Source organism: Orbicella franksi, chromosome 2 (assembly GCF_964199315.1).
Source record: "Orbicella franksi chromosome 2, jaOrbFran1.1, whole genome shotgun sequence".
NCBI classification, from domain to species: Eukaryota; Metazoa; Cnidaria; class Anthozoa; order Scleractinia; family Merulinidae; genus Orbicella; species Orbicella franksi.
Window position 1 is genome coordinate 7,700,647 of NC_138146.1, and position 21,112 is coordinate 7,721,758.

Consider the following 21,112-nt stretch of genomic DNA (forward strand, 5'->3'; position numbering starts at 1 on the left):
CATTATTTATTTAATAATTATTGCGCCTCTTCACAACTTATAATGCATGATGAAACCATCTTAGCTTATTTTATCGAGAAGTTGCATCTCCTTTATTTTGAACGTTTTTCACATTTTCAAAACATTAACGAAACGTATTATTGATATCATTCATTTGTGAAATTGTTTTGTGTTAGAAACTTGGATGATTTTAACGAAATTTAGGACGGAAAATTTGGTGCTAAAATTCAAGGAAACTCGCTCAAAACGATTATAAAAGCAGCATACAGTAGATGGGTTTCAAAATTAGCACCGAATGGTAGAGAGCTCAAACACTTTAACATTTTAATACTATATATTATTCACGTTTATAACAAGAGTGGTGCATTTAAAAAAAAATTTGGTTAAAAAAACAAGAAGACATATTTTTACATTTCAATGAACCGTGGGTTAGATAACTGTCACAAAGTTTGACAAGGCTTTTTGTAATACGATGTGTAGCGTAATGAGTCATCCCGGCACGTGCGGATTAAAGTTTAAAAACGGTTGATTAAACGAAGGTACAGATGTTTGTCGGTAGATCTTAGTTCATTAAGAGTCTGAATAATTAATTTAACAGTGACGTAAGATGAGCGGGCATTATTGTTTAAACGTTCAGTTTTAAGATTGTGATCAACAGCCGGGCCAGAGAGTTCCGTTGATCTCTCACTTTCTTGGCGCAACATATGCAGACACAGAGAGATGTTCATAGTTCGCGCTTTTCATACGAAAATGTTCTTACAGAAGGGGCTAGTCCCATCGAATAGGATTAAACGGTTTTTTAACATTAGTTTGTAACATGATTGTATTACTTTATAAAAATTCTGAATTGGTAAGTAAAAATCGACATAAGATAAATGGAACTTAACTCAGAGTTACTATCGTGTACAAAAACAAACAAACAAGCAATCAAACATAAAAATTAGTGGAATATCATTCCAAAAAAATCAAGATAAACAGCTCGTAAAACTTTCTTCGGAAAGAAAACAGGTCGTCGATGAAATATTTTGCAATATCAGTTGTTTAAGTCTGGTTAATTATGAGAAAAATGTCAGAAGATAGACGGACAAGATTGTCAAAACGTTTGGTTTTAAGATAAAACAAAACCAACAGATGTTGACTGATATGGTTAATTTGCCTTTCTGTGTAAAAACTCATTGTTGCTTATCCTGGTGAATTCGTCGTACTGACTTTCAACAAAAAGCGACAATAATCTTCCTGCAAGCATTTCATGAGGTTTGTTTGTGTTCTTTACGTATCGTATGCTAAACTTTTTGCTTTAAAGTCAATTTCTGGCTCAACTATTGACCAAACAAAGTCGGACTGACGGAGAGAACATACTTGCTATTTTCAAGTCAAACAACTGAATCGTCAAAACATTTATTTTGGAATATTATTTATTCTTCCGCGAATCAATTTTTAGCCAATTTCCTTGATACTGCTCGTATGGACCATTAATGCCATAAAAATTGATTTGGTATCACGTAAATTACAAAAGAAAATTTTTAACTAAGGAAAGATAAGTTTGCCACTGTTTTCTTCTTTTTCGACCTGCTCCACGAATTAATTTAGAGAGCTGGTTTATTTGAAATCCATAGTACTTTGAAATACATAGTACAAAATACGCGGAATGTGTTTCGAGATTCCGCTTTTGTGGCGAGTTTAGCCCGTTCAGAAACATACTTCGTACTGTTACAGTTTTAAAATATTACACACGAATTTATTGAAAATGCAAATTTATTGCATTTCACTGAGACATTTTGTCCAAGGAAAAAGATTAAAAAAAAAAACAGTTTTATATACCTTATGGCTGCAGCATGTTAAAAAATATAAAACAAATTATAGTTGTAACATTTGTATGTAGGTTCATGGTAAAGCTTAATGAGAAATCAAAGGCTCCTGTGAGCAGCTCATGGATTAATGTTTCCCTTTGCCTCCGTTTCAAAACGAGTCTTCGTGCAAAACCTTTCACATAAAAATGAGTTAATAAACCTGTAGGCGAAAGTCATATGAATGGTTTTGTACTTAGACTCGTTTTGACATAGAGGCAAAAGGCAACTCTGAAATGGCCTATTGGATGAATGTAGAAAACGTAGTTGGATAAAAAGAGAAGAGGAATTGATCATTGCAGAGTTGTTCTTGGTACTGCAGTGGAAATTATAATTATTTATTACATGTTTGAAATGGATTTCAACAGCTAGAGCACAACAACAAAAATCAAGATGAACACCTCTTTGATTACGAACATTTTCTTTCTTTTTAAGTCCACTGAAATACTGACTACCATAATGTAGCACATAAAAGCTAAGAGGAAACATTGTAGCCAACAGTCTCCTATACATGAAGATCAGATTATACATTTTTTTGGCTGAATTATAAATAACATAATCTTTACAGCAGCAGGACACACATGTAGTAGAAGTACAGCATGATAACAACCATTTTAAGAACTGAATGAAAATTCAACAGGTATAACCTGAAACAGTTAGGATAGCTTATATTTCAAATACAAATTGCAAAATTTGTATTTAATTAGTAGAGAGAGATTAACACATTTTATATTTGTGTTCCTTTATGATGGAGTCTAGTATTTTCCTAATGCCTGATGTATTTACCGTGTTTTTAAATAAAGATGATGATGATGATTTTCCTTTAATTATATTTCTAATAGAAAAAGACTGATGTTTCTCTACACGTATATGGTCATGTATATGAACATGATATGGAGCTGCTAATTTTAAGTTGAAGTTGTATTTCTGTATTCCACTGTAAAGCTGTAGGTTCTGAGTTAAGTTTTGACACGTGTAGTGAGTTGAAGTGGATTTCACTTTTCGACATTCTTAACTTTAAGAAACCTACATGGACAAAGTTCCAAAGTGCTTCCAACTCTGTAATTATACTGTAAATCCTCGAATTAGCACCCCCCCGCCTTCATTAAGCGCCCCCCGTCGAATAAGCGCCCCATTGTCTTCTCCTAAATTTGAAATAAGTGCCCGGGGCGCTAATTCGAGGATTTACGTTGTGCAGTTTGCAGAGCCATTTTATGTGCTTGTAACTGATGTCTTTTGCAAAGAACGAGTTTCGACAGCTCAAGTGGCAGCTAACACAAGTGTTAAGAGCATCTAATTCTCTTCCTAAGTAGGAGTATTCCACATCCATCTGTAATTCTCAGATTAATTCCGCGAAGTCTTAAGGGTGACTTGTGTTGTTAAAGCCGGTTTCTATGAAATCTTTTGCTATTGTTTTTGGCAGCTGATAAACACATATAGCATCAGTAATGGTGTTGTTAATATTAACATTTGCTTACTGTCACTTGTATATTATAGTATACTATAGTTGTTACCACAGTATTCATCTGGGTTATTTGCATATGCACTATAGTATAACTTGCTTCACCTGCAATACACAATAAAGATAATAGTCACATATTTTAAAAGGGTGTAAAAATGAATGCAGAAAAATTACACATATATATCTTTAATTTGCTGCCCTTTCCCCTTCCCCCATACCCAACCCCAATAAAAATAGGCTACTTACCTAAATGTGGTGGCCAAGTGATATTTTTTGCTTTTCTGGAAAGGGTTTAAGAAAGAAAATACCAGTTATAAATGGCATGCTTTCCTTCAAGAAACATTGGAGCTAAAATAATTCCTTTAACCTGAAAAATTTATTCTTATATACAGCATCTCCAAATTCTGGTAGAGTTACATGTAATTTTGAAACTCTAAGAGGACTAGGAATTTAGGAACATAAAAAGCACAGGAAATTTAAACCATTCTTTGTTTCTACCAATAAATGTTCTGACTGGTATGTAAAGTTTCACCTTCAGCCAAATTAATTGTAATGATCTCATATGATATACATAGTGAAACATATTCAAACAGCTTTCATGGAAATTTATATAAATGGGCTGATGATCACCTGCTAATTGTGCACATAATTTGTGGTACATGATCTATCTGCATACGGTAGTCAGTAGTATACTGGTTAATCAACTGAGTGTATCCTTTGTCTGTTATAAGATTTCATTAGAACCTTTTGTTCTGTATTTGCCTGCATTAGATCCGTGATATTGAAATCCCCAAGCAGTATAGTTGGAATTGTACATGTAGTTTCTATTAATACTGAGTTGTGAAGATGAGTAAGAGCATGAATTAACTGTGAAATCGTAACTTTAGTTTTCGAGCGATAGATATCAATGACATGAATATTTGGAATTGGTTGGGTTAAAACCATAACAGTAATTTCTAAATTATTAAAGTTACATCTGGATGGAGTTTAGTACAATTCAAAACATTAAAAGGTACACAGCAGTTCCATAGCAAGCTCTTATGTTCGACTGACTTAAGTCATTTCTGTAAAGCTTTAAATTCATGAAGCTGATATTCATCATCTCTATCTGACAAACAAAGTTTTGATTCAACAAAAATGTTGACATCAGCTTTTTGACTGTTGTAATCACTTCGCACATCACCTATGTAGAGGTGGAGCCAGAGGTGGAGAGATCCAGCATTCTGAAACAAGATTGTTTTTGTTTGGGATAAATTGTCGGTCTGTAACAGTCTGCTAAAGGAACAAGGCTTGCTTGTGTTCTTAGTCTGCTAATTTTACTTTTAACTTTCTCACTAACCTTTATTTTGAACTCGACGTAAGTTTCTTCAAAGCTACACGAGGCTGAATATATACACGAGAGACTTTTTATCAGCATTTCCAGTACAAACTACATCCATAGTACTGATCGATAATATAAATCGCCAACAGACAGAAATCAACTTTGTAAAAACAACATCTAACAACGACACAAAATGGCGAACGTCAGCTCTTTTGTGTTTAGAAAACCATGTGCTTTGTGAGATGACTACTTTCGGAATCGCGCAGTTTCCGAACGAAAGAATCTAATATTACTAGTACGCAAAAGAGCTCTCATAGACATAGTTTTCAAAGAAAAACAATAATATAACAAGAAGGCTTACCTTACTTTCCATACGACACAGCATTCATTTCATTTCTCCTCCGGGTGACATTAAAACATTTTTAGACGATTCCGTCGATTTCTCCACGGACCACGGTCGATAGACATTGTAGCTTTCAAGATTTCGATGCAAGGATCGTCGCTTACAGGATTTCATTGTTGATTTTTCGTAGAAAGTGTTCCATTTTTCAACCCACAAAAGGAATCCCTGTTTACAGATCGAACAAAAAACCATCTTCGAGCTCCATGTCGTGTTATGCCATGTTGTTGGACAAAAATTTACGCCTTTCTAGTACTCCGATAAAACCAATTAAACATATCCCGAGAAGTCCTTGAGACAAAAACAATACTTAGCAGGGGAGGTAAGAAAAAAAATGCTTAATCCGGTTTTAATGAATAAATTAATCAGAATCGAGTGAGTGAGTGAGTGCCATTAGACTGCCTGCTAAGCTCATGGATGACGTAAACTACGTCATACATGAGCAAAAAGGGGGAAAGGATCTTACTCTTGCTATTAGTTCACTGAGTTTTGGAGGTATATTATATATGCCTGGCACAAAAAAGGACCGCATTTAGATAAGAAGTCGAATAATGCGTCCGTGACGTTCAAGGTATCTAAGACGGATTATGCGTTTAGATATACGGAATATAAGACGCATAAGAAAGACCAGAAGAAGCATGAAACAGAGTGATGCATTATTCCTATTCCTATGGGTGTCTACGACACTCACAAAAATTTAGAAAAAAAATCAGAAAAAAATATGGAAATAGTATAACTGTAAAGATTTTCAATATTAACCTCAAAAAAAAAGAACCGTTCATAAACCCAAACTCTGCCAAAAACAGAAATTCAAGTAATAAAAAGAAAATTCAGATGAAAAAGCCTTTGAAAACATGGTTGCTATATATATAACTAATGAATGCTGCTGAAGAAAGAAAAGTTTTGAATCGGTTAGGGCACTTGAAGCCCCCACCCCTCCCAACCCCTCCCGCCCCCCACCCCGCCATCTCCCTTCTCTACAGTGTGTACAAGGTTAAATTCGCCATTTTGGTTAATTCAAATCAAAGATTTCGCTCTGTTAATTAATTAAGAATGGCTGACTGTTAGGATCGAGAAACGCCGGTCAACGACCCATTTGGCAAATCGCTCATATTTTGCCCAAAGATACCCTTGGGTGACCTAATTCTAAAAATCATATTTAAACGTTCCAGCGAATTTATAATTTTCAGAAATTCGCGAAAATTTGAAAGCGCGGTCAAAGTGCGGTTTTTCGTGTAATAAAATGACAGAAATAAGGTGCGAGGACGAACCGCTGCTTAAGTCTTAAAATAATTTCAATTGACTTCAAACTTCACACAAATGTGGAACAACCACTCTAATTTATTCCTCGTTTTAAACTAATTTCAGAGATGTCGATATGGTGGTTTTCCGAATCATTTTAAAAGCACCTATGAAGCGTGTGAAAAATAACGGCAAAATATAGGTCATGTTTAACAGCATCAAAATGCATCTGGTACCTCACTTTCCGATTATTTTACTTTACAGCCTTAAAATATCATTATTAAACATATACCATGCCAAGTTTCATGCTCGAACTCGCAGTATTTCCCTTTGAGAAAAACAAAAATCTATGTCAATGTGTTGGGCGCAAATAACACAATAATTATACACGAACAAGAGACAAATCAATTTCAACGGCGAAAGTAAAAGGCTGTCATTAATTAAAATCCCGTCAATTCACTGCTGTCAGTAGAAACATAATGCCCACTACATAAAAACTGTTTTTAGACGTTTTCGGAACATTGCGCGTTAACTTTGTTTGATTTCCTGTCCGCCGTCATGTCTAGTTTGTCATCGCTTGCATTTCCTTAATGTAAACAACACTGTGAATGGTTGTCATAACAAACGCAAGAGATTTCCTGGAACCTTAATGTTTTCGATTCAGCAAAACGCTTTAAGTTCGTTAAGACACAATAATGGGTCAACTTGGAATGCTGTTTAGCATTAAGGACGTTAAAGGACTGCGAATTAATCGAGTTGAAATATTTTGAAGCAAATCAAAATCGCGCCTTTATTCTAATTTAGTAAACAGCCGATCTCCGTTCAAGTTCAAGAAGTCGAGAGGTTAATCCGGCAGTGTATCACCGGTGCAACAACAAAATCAAACCGAGGTCATCAAAAGTGTAAGTTTAAAAGTGTAGTGGCAAGTTTCAAACAAATCTCGCCTATATAAATTGGAAACAAGAAGTGAAACGGTCTGACCCGAAACAAATAAACAGAATATTAATACGACTAATTTAATCCGAAAATGTTACAGAAAACATACCTAAAAGCCGTCGATTCCCCTCAATACCACTCCACATTGCCTTAAAGAGCCCAAGCTTTCTGCTGTAAGAATCAGGGGCCTCATGAATCTGTTTTTACTATATCGGCAACCATGCTGCGGGGCTGATATTCGAGACTTAGTAAAAGTTGTCAGACAACCGTACGAGCAGCCCAGTCACGCTTTCACTGCTCTTGCGCAAATGTTCAACATTTCGCGATTTACATAAACCGATTACAAGTTTAAAGTAGTGACAGTAGATTGAAATGCGCTTTTTAAAGCTGTCCTATCCCGGAGCAATTATTTCTTGTTCTTGAATGGCTCTTAGCTGTAGCTACAGTCCGGCGGGGAGGGGGGAGGGGGGAGGGGATACTCGGGGAAATTTCGGATATCTGTATGCCGTGGAAGACTAAGTGGTCTCCAGCTCTTAACGCCAACACTGAAATACCAGATGATTCTCGAAGTATCACAGGGATCACTAAGCTAAATAATTTTGAGTTTAGCTCCGCTGAGTCAATTACCTGTTGGCGCGCATATCGCATTGACCGTGGACAGGTGGGAAAACAGTTCAACCGGAAAAGCCTGTTGCACATTGTAATTTAGCGTTGTCCAACACGCAATCGGTCTGGTTGTAATGCTAATCGTATTTGATAAAATCTCAAGTTTTCTTTCGACACATGCTGGGGTGACATACTACTAGATGGGCGTGGCAGGGAGCCACGAGTCAAGTCAGTCAACTCCCAAAGCTTAACAGAAGAGTGATAGTGAACCACTGGTGGAAGGACTGCAGATTGTCCCTACGCTTTAAACTGATAGGCCTCTGTGTTATTCTAATAAACTGATGCTGTTACAATGATACTATATAGCTTTATGAACACGCTAATGGTCAAGGGGTTTCTTTTTCAGTATAAAAGAATCATAAATAAGTAGTCCTTTGTTTCTATGTTTTCCGATGTTCTAGAATGATTAGTTTGTTAAGGCACTGTTGCGCTGCGTCTGCACGCAGTGTCGGAAACAAAGTACATTAGATCATCTGTTTTTAAGTTGATAAAGGTAAATTAATCGCTTCAGCGAATTTGGAAAGGGTGACCATTCCAACCTCGTTCCCAGAGAGGTTGAGACGATTCGGCCGTTAGTTTTTCCTCTAAAGGATCTTCCTCCTCTACTCCCTCTCCCTCTCTACAAAAATTTAACGATCCTCCCCCCCCCCGCCCCCCCGCCACAAGAGATGCTACTAAATATCGAAGAAACCAAACATCGACAGTTCCTAAGAATACTTCCGGAAAGTGCAGTTGTTAGTAAAATACTTCAGAAGCGCCGAGGATGGAGCTTTTCCGCGCATAAGTGAGAGAGGTATATCTAGTTCCATGTCTTCGCAACCGCACCGTAGCATAGGTAGTTTCCGGTTCTTTAGGCCAATGCGGAATTTTGTTATAAGATACGATTTCTGCTGGTCACTGACTGCCCTGAAAGCCTAACCCTCTTTTAAAGCAACAAAGACTTCTTGGAGACTTATTGTAGCTTTGAGTTAAGCGCCAACGCTTGCTCCAAGCAGGGTTTGTAGCACATTTTGGCTAAGGTCATAAGGGAATGTCTCTCCACGGACTGAGTACATTTCTCCAGAGACAAGTGCCTCTCGAAAGTAGACAGCATATGAAAGACACGAATGCAGCCGCCTTGAAGACATTAATACATCCCTGCCGTACATAGTTTCTATCCTCTATCCATGGAAACACCAGCAGACGCTTCCTAGGTCACACCCGTTGACAATGGCACTGATGTTAAGGTCGCAGTGTTCGTACCTTTTTAGAAAATGACCCTAAGTCTCCTTCAGAGAACGATGCTTCCAGCACAAATAAACAAAGAGCGATGTCTGACTAAATAGCAAAAGAAACCCTTGAACATGTTGAACATTTGCGCAAGAGCAGTGAAAGCGTGACTGGGCTGCTCGTACGGTTGTCTGACAACTTTTACTAAGTCTCGAATATCAGCCCCGCAGCATGGTTGCCGATATAGTAAAAACAGATTCATGAGGCCCCTGATTCTTACAGCAGAAAGCTTGGGCTCTTTAAGGCAATGTGGAGTGGTATTGAGGGGAATCGACGGCTTTTAGGTATGTTTTCTGTAACATTTTCGGATTAAATTAGTCGTATTAATATTCTGTTTATTTGTTTCGGGTCAGACCGTTTCACTTCTTGTTTCCAATTTATATAGGCGAGATTTGTTTGAAACTTGCCACTACACTTTTAAACTTACACTTTTGATGACCTCGGTTTGATTTTGTTGTTGCACCGGTGATACACTGCCGGATTAACCTCTCGACTTCTTGAACTTGAACGGAGATCGGCTGTTTACTAAATTAGAATAAAGGCGCGATTTTGATTTGCTTCAAAATATTTCAACTCGATTAATTCGCAGTCCTTTAACGTCCTTAATGCTAAACAGCATTCCAAGTTGACCCATTATTGTGTCTTAACGAACTTAAAGCGTTTTGCTGAATCGAAAACATTAAGGTTCCAGGAAATCTCTTGCGTTTGTTATGACAACCATTCACAGTGTTGTTTACATTAAGGAAATGCAAGCGATGACAAACTAGACATGACGGCGGACAGGAAATCAAACAAAGTTAACGCGCAATGTTCCGAAAACGTCTAAAAACAGTTTTTATGTAGTGGGCATTATGTTTCTACTGACAGCAGTGAATTGACGGGATTTTAATTAATGACAGCCTTTTACTTTCGCCGTTGAAATTGATTTGTCTCTTGTTCGTGTATAATTATTGTGTTATTTGCGCCCAACACATTGACATAGATTTTTGTTTTTCTCAAAGGGAAATACTGCGAGTTCGAGCATGAAACTTGGCATGGTATATGTTTAATAATGATATTTTAAGGCTGTAAAGTAAAATAATCGGAAAGTGAGGTACCAGATGCATTTTGATGCTGTTAAACATGACCTATATTTTGCCGTTATTTTTCACACGCTTCATAGGTGCTTTTAAAATGATTCGGAAAACCACCATATCGACATCTCTGAAATTAGTTTAAAACGAGGAATAAATTAGAGTGGTTGTTCCACATTTGTGTGAAGTTTGAAGTCAATTGAAATTATTTTAAGACTTAAGCAGCGGTTCGTCCTCGCACCTTATTTCTGTCATTTTATTACACGAAAAACCGCACTTTGACCGCGCTTTCAAATTTTCGCGAATTTCTGAAAATTATAAATTCGCTGGAACGTTTAAATATGATTTTTAGAATTAGGTCACCCAAGGGTATCTTTGGGCAAAATATGAGCGATTTGCCAAATGGGTCGTTGACCGGCGTTTCTCGATCCTAACAGTCAGCCATTCTTAATTAATTAACAGAGCGAAATCTTTGATTTGAATTAACCAAAATGGCGAATTTAACCTTGTACACACTGTAGAGAAGGGAGATGGCGGGGTGGGGGGCGGGAGGGGTTGGGAGGGGTGGGGGCTTCAAGTGCCCTAACCGATTCAAAACTTTTCTTTCTTCAGCAGCATTCATTAGTTATATATATAGCAACCATGTTTTCAAAGGCTTTTTCATCTGAATTTTCTTTTTATTACTTGAATTTCTGTTTTTGGCAGAGTTTGGGTTTATGAACGGTTCTTTTTTTTTGAGGTTAATATTGAAAATCTTTACAGTTATACTATTTCCATATTTTTTTCTGATTTTTTTTCTAAATTTTTGTGAGTGTCGTAGACACCCATAGGAATAGGAATAATGCATCACTCTGTTTCATGCTTCTTCTGGTCTTTCTTATGCGTCTTATATTCCGTATATCTAAACGCATAATCCGTCTTAGATACCTTGAACGTCACGGACGCATTATTCGACTTCTTATCTAAATGCGGTCCTTTTTTGTGCCAGGCATATATAATATACCTCCAAAACTCAGTGAACTAATAGCAAGAGTAAGATCCTTTCCCCCTTTTTGCTCATGTATGACGTAGTTTACGTCATCCATGAGCTTAGCAGGCAGTCTAATGGCACTCACTCACTCACTCGATTCTGATTAATTTATTCATTAAAACTGGATTAAGCATTTTTTTCTTACCTCCCCTGCTAAGTATTGTTTTTGTCTCAAGGACTTCTCGGGATATGTTTAATTGGTTTTATCGGGGTACTAGAAAGGCGTAAATTTTTGTCCAACAACATGGCATAACACGGCATGGAGCTCGAAGATGGTTTTTTGTTCGATCTGTAAACAGGGATTCCTTTTGTGGGTTGAAAAATGGAACACTTTCTACGAAAAATCAACAATGAAATCCTGTAAGCGACGATCCTTGCATCGAAATCTTGAAAGCTACAATGTCTATCGACCGTGGTCCGTGGAGAAATCGACGGAATCGTCTAAAAATGTTTTAATGTCACCCGGAGGAGAAATGAAATGAATGCTGTGTCGTATGGAAAGTAAGGTAAGCCTTCTTGTTATATTATTTTTTTTCTTTGAAAACTATGTCTATGAGAGCTCTTTTGCGTACTAGTAATATTAGATTCTTTCGTTCGGAAACTGCGCGATTCCGAAAGTAGTCATCTCACAAAGCACATGGTTTTCTAAACACAAAAGAGCTGACGTTCGCCATTTTGTGTCGTTGTTAGATGTTGTTTTTACAAAGTTGATTTCTGTCTGTTGGCCGTTATTTTTCACACGCTTCATAGGTGTTTTTAAAATGATTCGGAAAACCACCATATCGACATCTCTGAAATTAGTTTAAAACGAGGAATAAATTAGAGTGGTTATTCCACATTTGTGTGAAGTTTGAAGTCAATTGAAATTATTTTAAGACTTTAGCAGCGCTTCGTCCTCGCACCTTATTTCTGTCATTTTATTACACCAAAAACCGCACTTTGACCGCCCTTTCAAATTTTTGCGAATTTCTGAAAAATAAAAATTCGGTGGAACCTTTAAATATGATTTTTAGAATAAGGTCACCCAAGGGTATCTTTCGGCAAAATATGAGCGATTTGCCAAATGGGTCGTTGACCGGCGTTTCTCGATCCTTACAGTCAGCCATTCTTAAGTACTTTAGTTTTTTTTCTAGAAAGTGGAACAGTTTATTTTAGTAACTATTTTTGGCTTACCATTTTCAGATGTGAATGACATGAAGTCGTTATTGAGAAGTAAAGCATCGTGGGTGTTGATTGTTATCATCTGTAAGTGTTCCTTGTTGACTTGGCGAGACCAACCCAGCCAAATAGGTCACTGAACCGTACGAAAAAGGTCCGGTTAGTTATTTACTGTACCAAAATTAGGCCATGAATCCGACGATATTAGGTGGGTGACTCGATATCGCAGGGTATGGGACAATAGACACGGCTTCTGATTGGCTAAACGTGAATTCGGTAATGCAAATCGGCAAAGAAAACAAAATGAAACTCCTTCAAACTGACGATCGGTTGTAATAGCAGGACTAGGGTAACATACAATACACAGTGTCTTACCTTAATAAAAACAAGATAAGAACTACTCATTTTTCTTTTGAACATAATTTGGTTCAATTGGAAATTAAAAATAAAGCTTGTTTCAAATGCAAAAAAATTCTTGTATTGGAACATGGAGCCTAAAAGAAAAAAAACCCGAACTGTTCCAGTTGTTCAGTTTTTATGTAATCCTTTCATAGAAATGAACAGTTACTATAAGTATCAGCATAGCTGACAAATCCTCTTTTCAGAATTTTGAAGTAAAACACTAGACAAGGGCAGTCGTGGCACATTATCGGAGGTGTAACATGACAACCGGTAGCCTAAGGTTGATTTTCGCCTTAGATTGCTTTAGCGGTGCAATATGATTCACAAGCTAGCAGCATCTTTAACGGCTTAATAGATTGCAATTAGGACATGTGACTAATTTTCTCAGCTGCAGCATACGTGCAAGTATCCATTCAAGATACTGGGGGAACAGTAAAACTGAGACCAGATAGCACCTACAATATTTCAGTTCCTGAGGGGCATTACGTGGAAATGACCATCACTTCTCGCTTGGAAGGTGGATTCTACCTTTGCTTATTTGGCTTATACTTTGAGATTCGGGATGGATTAAACCAGTCAGCAAATCTCCTCGGTATATTGTGTGAAATGTATTCAAAGGGATATGTTTTCCGGTCCAGTGGGCAAAACATGTGGCTAAAATTACATCCACACAGACGGAATGAAATTTATTTTCGCATCAACTACACGGCCAAGCCAATGAATGTTACAGGTTTGTTTACTGATCCTTTCTTTATAAAACAGTTCCCTTATTGTCTATAGATAATAAACGAAGTAAAATTATGTTTATGAAATTTGTTTAATTCAGCGACACCAGTCCTTGCCCAGGTAGAGATAAAGCAGTTTGTACTGTACAATCAGACCTCATTCTTGTGGTGTTCGGCGGAAGGTGCTCCAGCGCCAGATATTGTTTGGCGAAAAAACGGACTCGTTGTACAAAACAGCACTAGTGTGAGATATAGCATGGGGATTGTAAAAAGAAGCAACGACAACTATAGCTGCGAAGTGAGGAAGAATGATGAAGAGACCACGAAGGAGGAATTTGTCCTTTCCATTGAAAGTGAGTTGTAAACACACAATAACACGAGTGATCAATATTTAGAGTAGTACGCAAAATAACTTAAACAAATTTGCCGAATTTTGTTTTTTGTTCTCCTGAAATCTCGCCGATATGCCGGCGAAATGTTGGCATTTCAGACAAAATGACGGTGCTATCTTGCTAAGTCACAAGGAGTTTCGAACAAAAATTCGCAAAAGTTATAATCTGGAAAATGGATTTTCGGCCGGATTTTTCATAAACGGGAGGCGAATTTTCCTGGCGTAAAATAAACCGAACTCTTGCGCTAGTTTCACAGAAAACAACACCCCGCATTTGTTTATTTTTAATGCGCCGCCAGTTAAATGACAAAATTGTGTGTTGATTGAGCTTACGTAAACAAAGGGAAACTTTCATCGATGGTTTCAAGGGGTTTTTTGTTTCCATCTGAAAACCTAGGATTCATAAAGTTAGATTTTATACCGATATTATTGCAACGTGAGCAGAGACAAGGACCACGAAATCTGCACCTTACTTAAGATGGATCCAAGGAGAGAAATAGAATTGCTTAGGTCAAATGGCCTTTTTTGCCGGGGGTCGAACTTGAAGGAACTAACATATTTTGACCTACTCTTTCTGCCCAACATTTGTGCCAAGTGCGGGCGAAATCGGTGATTTAAGCTGTATCACTCCTGCATGGTTCTGCCTGCTTTTCTCATGGACACACTCTTAAAGGAGAAGTTCACTCAAAAATTGACACCTTTTTTTTTCTTGTCGCCGACGGAAAGCTAGTACAATGATCCAGCTTCCAAAGCGCCTCCAAACTCTATGCTAAGTTACTCCAGGGTGGCGTTGTTTTTCGATTTTCGTGTTACTTAAGACAATGATTTCATAGGGTTTGGAAGCGCTTTGGAAGCTGAAATTTTGGCGAGTGACCAATTATTGTACTAGCTTTCCTTTGGCTAAGAGAAGAAAGTGCCAATTTTTGAGTGAGCATCTCCTTTAAATACCATTTAACTGCCTTTTAACTGTTGTAAGACGCATTTGAAAACACCATGTTAAATGGAATGGTATAAATAACTACTTAGTATTTACTATCATTTCAGGATGCCGAAATCCCTGTCTCTGCGAATACGTCGAAGGAACTCATTCTATGATATCGGTCTCGTGCCGAGGGAAACAGTTGAAGTCAGTTCCAGGGCCATTGCCATCCGGCACTGCTGCATTGTAAGCGATATTTATTACCTCATGGTACCATTATGCTCTATTTGAAAGTGAGAAAGTACCAAGAATTAGTGTAGAAGATTAACTAATTCAAGAGTAGTTCGAATCATTTATACAGCTTCACAGTTATAGGTTGTGTTTGTAACTACCAGGTACGTTGCCACATACGTTACGACGTTACGTTACTTTGGAAATGTCGTCCGCACATGTAAAGTCTGCATGCGAGCCAAGTGGCCCATCAGGCCGGAGCTTATCCCGGTTTCTGTAGCATGAAGCGACTAGGAGTATTTCTACTCCCCCCTGGATGGGATGCTAGTCCATCGCAGGGTTACCCCCAGCATTAAGTTCGCCGGTACCCATTTATACACCTGGGTGGAGAGAGGCACTGTGAGAGTAAAGTGTCTTGCCCAAGAACACAACACAATGTCCCCGGCCAGGGCTCGAACCCAGACCGCTCGATCCGGAGACGAGCGCACTAACCATGAGGCCACCGCGCCTCCCACAAAGGTTCGTTAAAGCCGGAAAACAATAAGATTCACATGTGCAATAGGTTTTTTCGCAACAATGTTACAGGCCATTGTTAAAAAGCAGTGGAAAACCCACGACAGAAAAGGAGAGGTCTAAAAGATCAGAGGGTCGGATTGCCAGGCTTCTTATATCGCCGAGACTGGCTGAAAACTTCACACAGTACAACACGATTGACCGGGACTCAGCTAAATGCTTAAACTATAGTAAAAACTATGTTCGGCAACTGAATCTGGAAAGCTGCTATTCCAGCCTAGGACAAACACATTGGAACAGATGTTAATAGCTACTGGCACCGAATTTCTCTTGACTTAAGAGAAGAGAGCAAATTAATTTGATTAACAATCGAAACGGATTGTTGACAAAGTTGGCACGATCTTACAGCTTGCACCATCATTAGGGTTAGGGTTAGGGTTAACACCTTCAACTAACAAACGCTTTTAACTGGACATCTTTCCTTGTTTTCAAGACATAATTCACCAACAACAGTTCTTTTGAGAACCTGATCCTAGATAAATTACTAATACCCCTCAGTTAAAACTACTTACTGTGATGTTTCCTTGTTAGGGATTTGTCAGAGAATCAGTTAAAAGACTTGCCTCCAGAAATTTTCTCAAACAGCACTGAGCTGTTAGGACTGTAAGTTGAACTCAGAATCGATCATATCCGTAACAAAGACAGCTAAAGAAAAATTATCCACACAATAGGGTTACTCACTATATTGTTGAATACAGTCTTTAAGTTGACTTCAGTATCAATCTTACCAATAATATCATGGGTTACAAATTACTCCTTAATTTTGGCACTAAATTTCTGCCTTAATTTACAATTACACATGCAAAATTACAAAATTGCCGCGGGAAATTTCTCAATACAATAAACAAGTCAAAAACCCACAATAACTGTTAGCGTAATTTGTCAACTATGATATTAAAACGTAATCAAATGGCATACTCGTGAAATAAAGAAGTATTTTCACTTGCGTTGTGTCAAAATTCTAATAATTTCCTAATTTCACCCGTCATCCTTTTTTTACCCATACGAACAGACACAGCTGGAGATATATTATTCACATGATAGGGTTGATTGTCGAATGCAAACGTACAACAGCACCGCCCAGGATTTTCCTAAAATTTCAGAAAGGGTAATTCATGTATATGATGCATATGATATCCATATCGATATTAAGGACGGTGGCTACTTTTGCCAGCGCTTACTTGTTATATGCAACACGGAAGAAATGGTTTACACGTCACGACGACGCGCGCTTGAGTTGAAATTGACGTATTCAACTACGCTACAAAGTGCGTGACTAAAATAAAAATAAAATTTTCCTAATATGACCAAATCAAGTTTAAGAAACCTGTACTAAAAACAGGAACAGCAGAATAGCAGCTTATCGTTGACCACTTACTGTTAACGGCTTCCAGCTGAAAAATCAAAGTGGCTGTGAGCCACTGAACTCGGAAAATAAATTATAAAGGGTGTTATGAGGCATTGCTCATCAAGGAACTACTTGTGATGTGAGGGCAGTCTATAGCTTTCGCACAATCCCGTAAAGACTTTTTCCATTCAGGAGTGTGTTGAAATATTTGCAAAGTCAAACAGTTCAACGTTAAGAAACTTTTTGTTACTCAGGCCTGCCTACACGTTTTACATTACAAAGTACTGTACGTAGTCAAAAACGGCAAGATCAATATGTTTGATCAAAAGTGATTTGTAGACTTGGAGAAATGTCTAATGCCTGCTTATAGCCAGCTCTCAGTTGGCTTAAGATTGTTAGATTAGATGCAAGCATGACAAGCATGGATTTCGTTCTTAGGTAAAATTTGATGAAACCCTTTTTTAAAAAAATAATTATTTGCGCTACACAGAGCAAAGCGGATATCAACCAATCTTGAGTCCGACATAAAAGAAATCACCGAAATCTATCTCAAAGCAGGTTATCCTAAGCATTTCAATCAAGCCACAATCAACCGTTTCCACGACCAAACAGACAAGGAAGAGAATTTAATCCCAGAGTATCTGTTTGAAGAGAGAAGGAAAGAATTTATTAAGTTACCCTACTTGTTCGACAACGAGAAACTCAGCAAGAGTGTAATAAACAAACTAAATACTCTTGCGGATGGGCGTTTTATGTTTATCTCCTTGTGGTAAACAAGGAAAATCAAAAGTTTATTCAATCTCAAAGATTAAAACTGACACAAATCAATTGTCATCTATCGTGCCGAGTGCACATGGTGCGAAACCTACATTGGGGAAACAAAAGAAACTTCGCAGTACAAAAAGCAGAACACGAGAACAAGTCTCAGAACTCCGAACCGGCCCGTCACCTCGCAAAACACCCAACCCACGCATACACATGGAACATTGCGTGCACCGAGAAAACCAATTGTCGGAGGAAAATAATAGAAGACCTGCTAATTGCTTGCGAGAAACCAACCCTAAACAAACAAGTTCATTCTTTCATTGCGAAACTTTTCCCCTCGGGAATAACTTAATCGAACAAAACCAAGTTTTATGTAATATATCAAACACGAGAGACAGTGTTTCATAGGGATATCCAAACACCGAGAAGAGAGTTGAAAATACGACGCGCAGCGGAGTATTTTTGACGAACTTCTAGGTGTTTGGATAGCCGAGGGAACACTGTCTCGAGTGCTTGATATATCTTCTCAATCGAAACAACAAAAACTAAGGAGTAAACGGAGAAGTAAACTCGTCAAAATCTTTGCTAATTAAGACCGGATATCCAAACCTCCTTCACGATGGTGATTTCTTTGTTTTAACTTGATGAATTATTAATGAGTTTGAGAAGTAAATTTCCATCATATACCACTGGTGATGACCGTACGGTCGAAAACGTTTTGTTTTGTTTTTTAAATTAGTAACTTTGAGCCTTTTATAAAACATTTAAAAAGCAGCTATTACGACAACAATTATTTATTAATGTATGTTAAATATTGAACTAGAAAGTTGACCAAAAAGTGAAGATTGAGATCAAGATAAACAGTGCTTTTATTGTGAACATAGCTTTTTTTGCACCAAATCCACTGAAATATTTACTGATTTATCATAAATTATTTAGCACATACACGCAAAGTGTTAATGCTCGTTTCAGACCAATCCGTCCGAGCGTTTAGGACACGTGATTTGATCGAGGCTCATTCCAGGTTAGGTCAAATCGTGGCGCTGCACGTTTTCTTTTTATTACGTTGTTATTTCACTTGTATAAATTATGGTCAAAGGAACGCTAACCGGATTGTCATTTTGTAAAGGAACTTACGAAGAAACAAAAGGATCGAACATTACGAACGCTCATGATTTAAGGTTACGGTATCAAGGATTCTCGTATCGTATTGTTTTCAATACGAGAATCGATACGAGAATCCTTGTTACCGTAACCTTAATTCATGAGTGTTCGTAATGTTCGTTTCTTTGAGCCAGATTAATTTGCGTACTCTCTGCATACTCAGCGAACGACCCACTCGCGACACTTCAAATTTTTACGGAGCTAGTTAATACTCATGCACATGTCACGCTACCTCTGGTTCACAGATTTGCCGGCTACAAAGTACACTGTAGGTTGAAAAAGTGCGCAAAGAATTTCTTATAGCTTTTTAAAAACCTAGGATACATTGACTTGGATCGGGTGGTAAGTGACAACTTGGAACTTCTATGAATTTGGACTCTTGGTGGTAGTCCCGTACGAATTATTCGCATTTTTGCTATTCATACGGGAATATTTCCTGCTTCCATAGCAGACGCAGTTTCAGTCAGCGTTAGATAGTTCTTTTGGTATTTAGTCCGGCTACTCGCGGTTAGTTTACCGAAGGATGGATGCTTCGAACGTTTTCTCCTTCCAAATCAGGTGAGGAATACATGCACACTGAATCTCGTAGCGCAAACTGTTCCACCAAAATACGGCTGGACAGGTATTGTCTGAGGAAAGTGTTCAACTATGACATTCAAAAACAGGTTAGCGATTCTTAAATTTTATGGTAACTTTTAGTTATACTCGAGGAATCCCGTATGAATAGCAGATACCAGTCGCTGTACGGTCCCTTCTTATCACGTGACATGTGCGTGAGTATTAACATTGCGGCTCGTAAAAAATTTGAAGTGTCGCGAGTGGGTCGTTCGCCGAGTATGCAGAGAGTACGCAAATTAATCTGGCTCAAATAAACGGCACTCATTGGAATGGCTTTTTTTTTCCTTAAGGTGAATATAACAATTTGGATAAGGAAGAATCACCAATTACAGAGAAATTCAATGAAATCTTCTGACTGCCGTACGAATAGCAAATACAAGTAGCTGTACGGGTGCCGTACGAATAGCCGCTGCGCAAAAATAAATACGGTAGCGAGTGTCTAAAAACACTAAGACTTAAGGCCTAAGACTCCCTCCGAATCTCAAAAACAAGTCAAAACTCACCAAAAAACAACACCCGGCGCGGTAAGAGTAATCACACTAATGGCCGCCGCACAAAAACACTCAACATTTTGCTAGTGGAACCCAGTCTACACGCCAAGTAGAAACCACGTGACAAACGCTTTGCTCTCGTGGACAAATAAATAAATAAATTTCGCTGGCGTTGACAAAGTGTGGGAAATCCCACACAAAAATCGCCTGGAGCCTTTAATCATTCGTTTATATCGATTGCTGGCGAACTCACAATATCACGTAGGTTTGTGAAGACTCTCCCTGAATGGAATCGCTAAAAAAGAACCATAAGTATTTTTCTTACAATGGAAAATCGTTTGACCTTCTACCTCTCGAAAATAACGAACTTGACACGCTGCAAGCCACTGTAAAACGGCCTTAGACGGCGGATGTTCGAAACCCAGTTGGGGGAGGGTGGGATAGTCCTTTCTCAATTATGCTAGCATATTTTTGGCATTATTTGGTTAAACAAGCATTTTTTCACACTTTTTCTGTAAAAGGAATTGCTAGCATTGTTTAGCATTTTGCACAACTTTGATCTAGATTTCAGCACTCGAAAGATTTTAAATGCTAAATTTTAGAATTCAAAAGCATTGTGATGATTTGCTTTTGTGTTTGCGAGAAGGATTTCTGTAACTGTAACTACGAACTGATTGAATCTGAACTGACTTGAAAAGTCTGGACCTAGATGGTAAGTGGTTAACTTTCAGGAGCCCGTTCACCCGCTACGCCAGGAGGGAGAGGTCAACTTTGCTTGCGTAGCCATGCGATTGCGCGCCCGATTATCTTAGCTATTATGACGTCGCTCGTGAGCTGGCCTGTGAAGTTTCAACGGCCGCTAAAAAATGACACCAGAAAAGTTTTTCATCCGATGATTGCTCAAAGAATTTGAAAGAAAGTGATCAACATGTTAAGGTAACATGTTAATATTGTGTCCAAAAATACTTTGGGTTTCAAAAACTAGATGTCAGAAGGCACAAAAACATGCAAAATTTCGAGATCGCCGGCTCAGTTGAAAACGCGATTGAAAAGTGAAGCTTTATGCCCGTTTCTTGGGCGA

The 21,112-nt window shown here is 38.0% G+C and overlaps 1 protein-coding gene across 1 annotated transcript in view; it reads left to right on the forward strand.

The window, feature by feature from the left end:
* Positions 1 to 1,102: 1,102 nt before the first annotated feature.
* Positions 1,103 to 21,112, forward strand: part of LOC145470326 (uncharacterized) — a 30,752-nt gene continuing 10,742 nt past the window's right edge. Inside the window, exons 1-6 of the mRNA XM_081454170.1 lie at positions 1,103 to 1,254; positions 12,429 to 12,491; positions 13,195 to 13,578; positions 13,627 to 13,884; positions 14,967 to 15,087; positions 16,177 to 16,248. Coding sequence (XP_081310296.1) covers positions 12,440 to 12,491; positions 13,195 to 13,578; positions 13,627 to 13,884; positions 14,967 to 15,087; positions 16,177 to 16,248 — 887 coding nt within the window. The 5' untranslated portion in view covers positions 1,103 to 1,254; positions 12,429 to 12,439. The remainder of the gene's footprint in view (positions 1,255 to 12,428; positions 12,492 to 13,194; positions 13,579 to 13,626; positions 13,885 to 14,966; positions 15,088 to 16,176; positions 16,249 to 21,112) is intronic.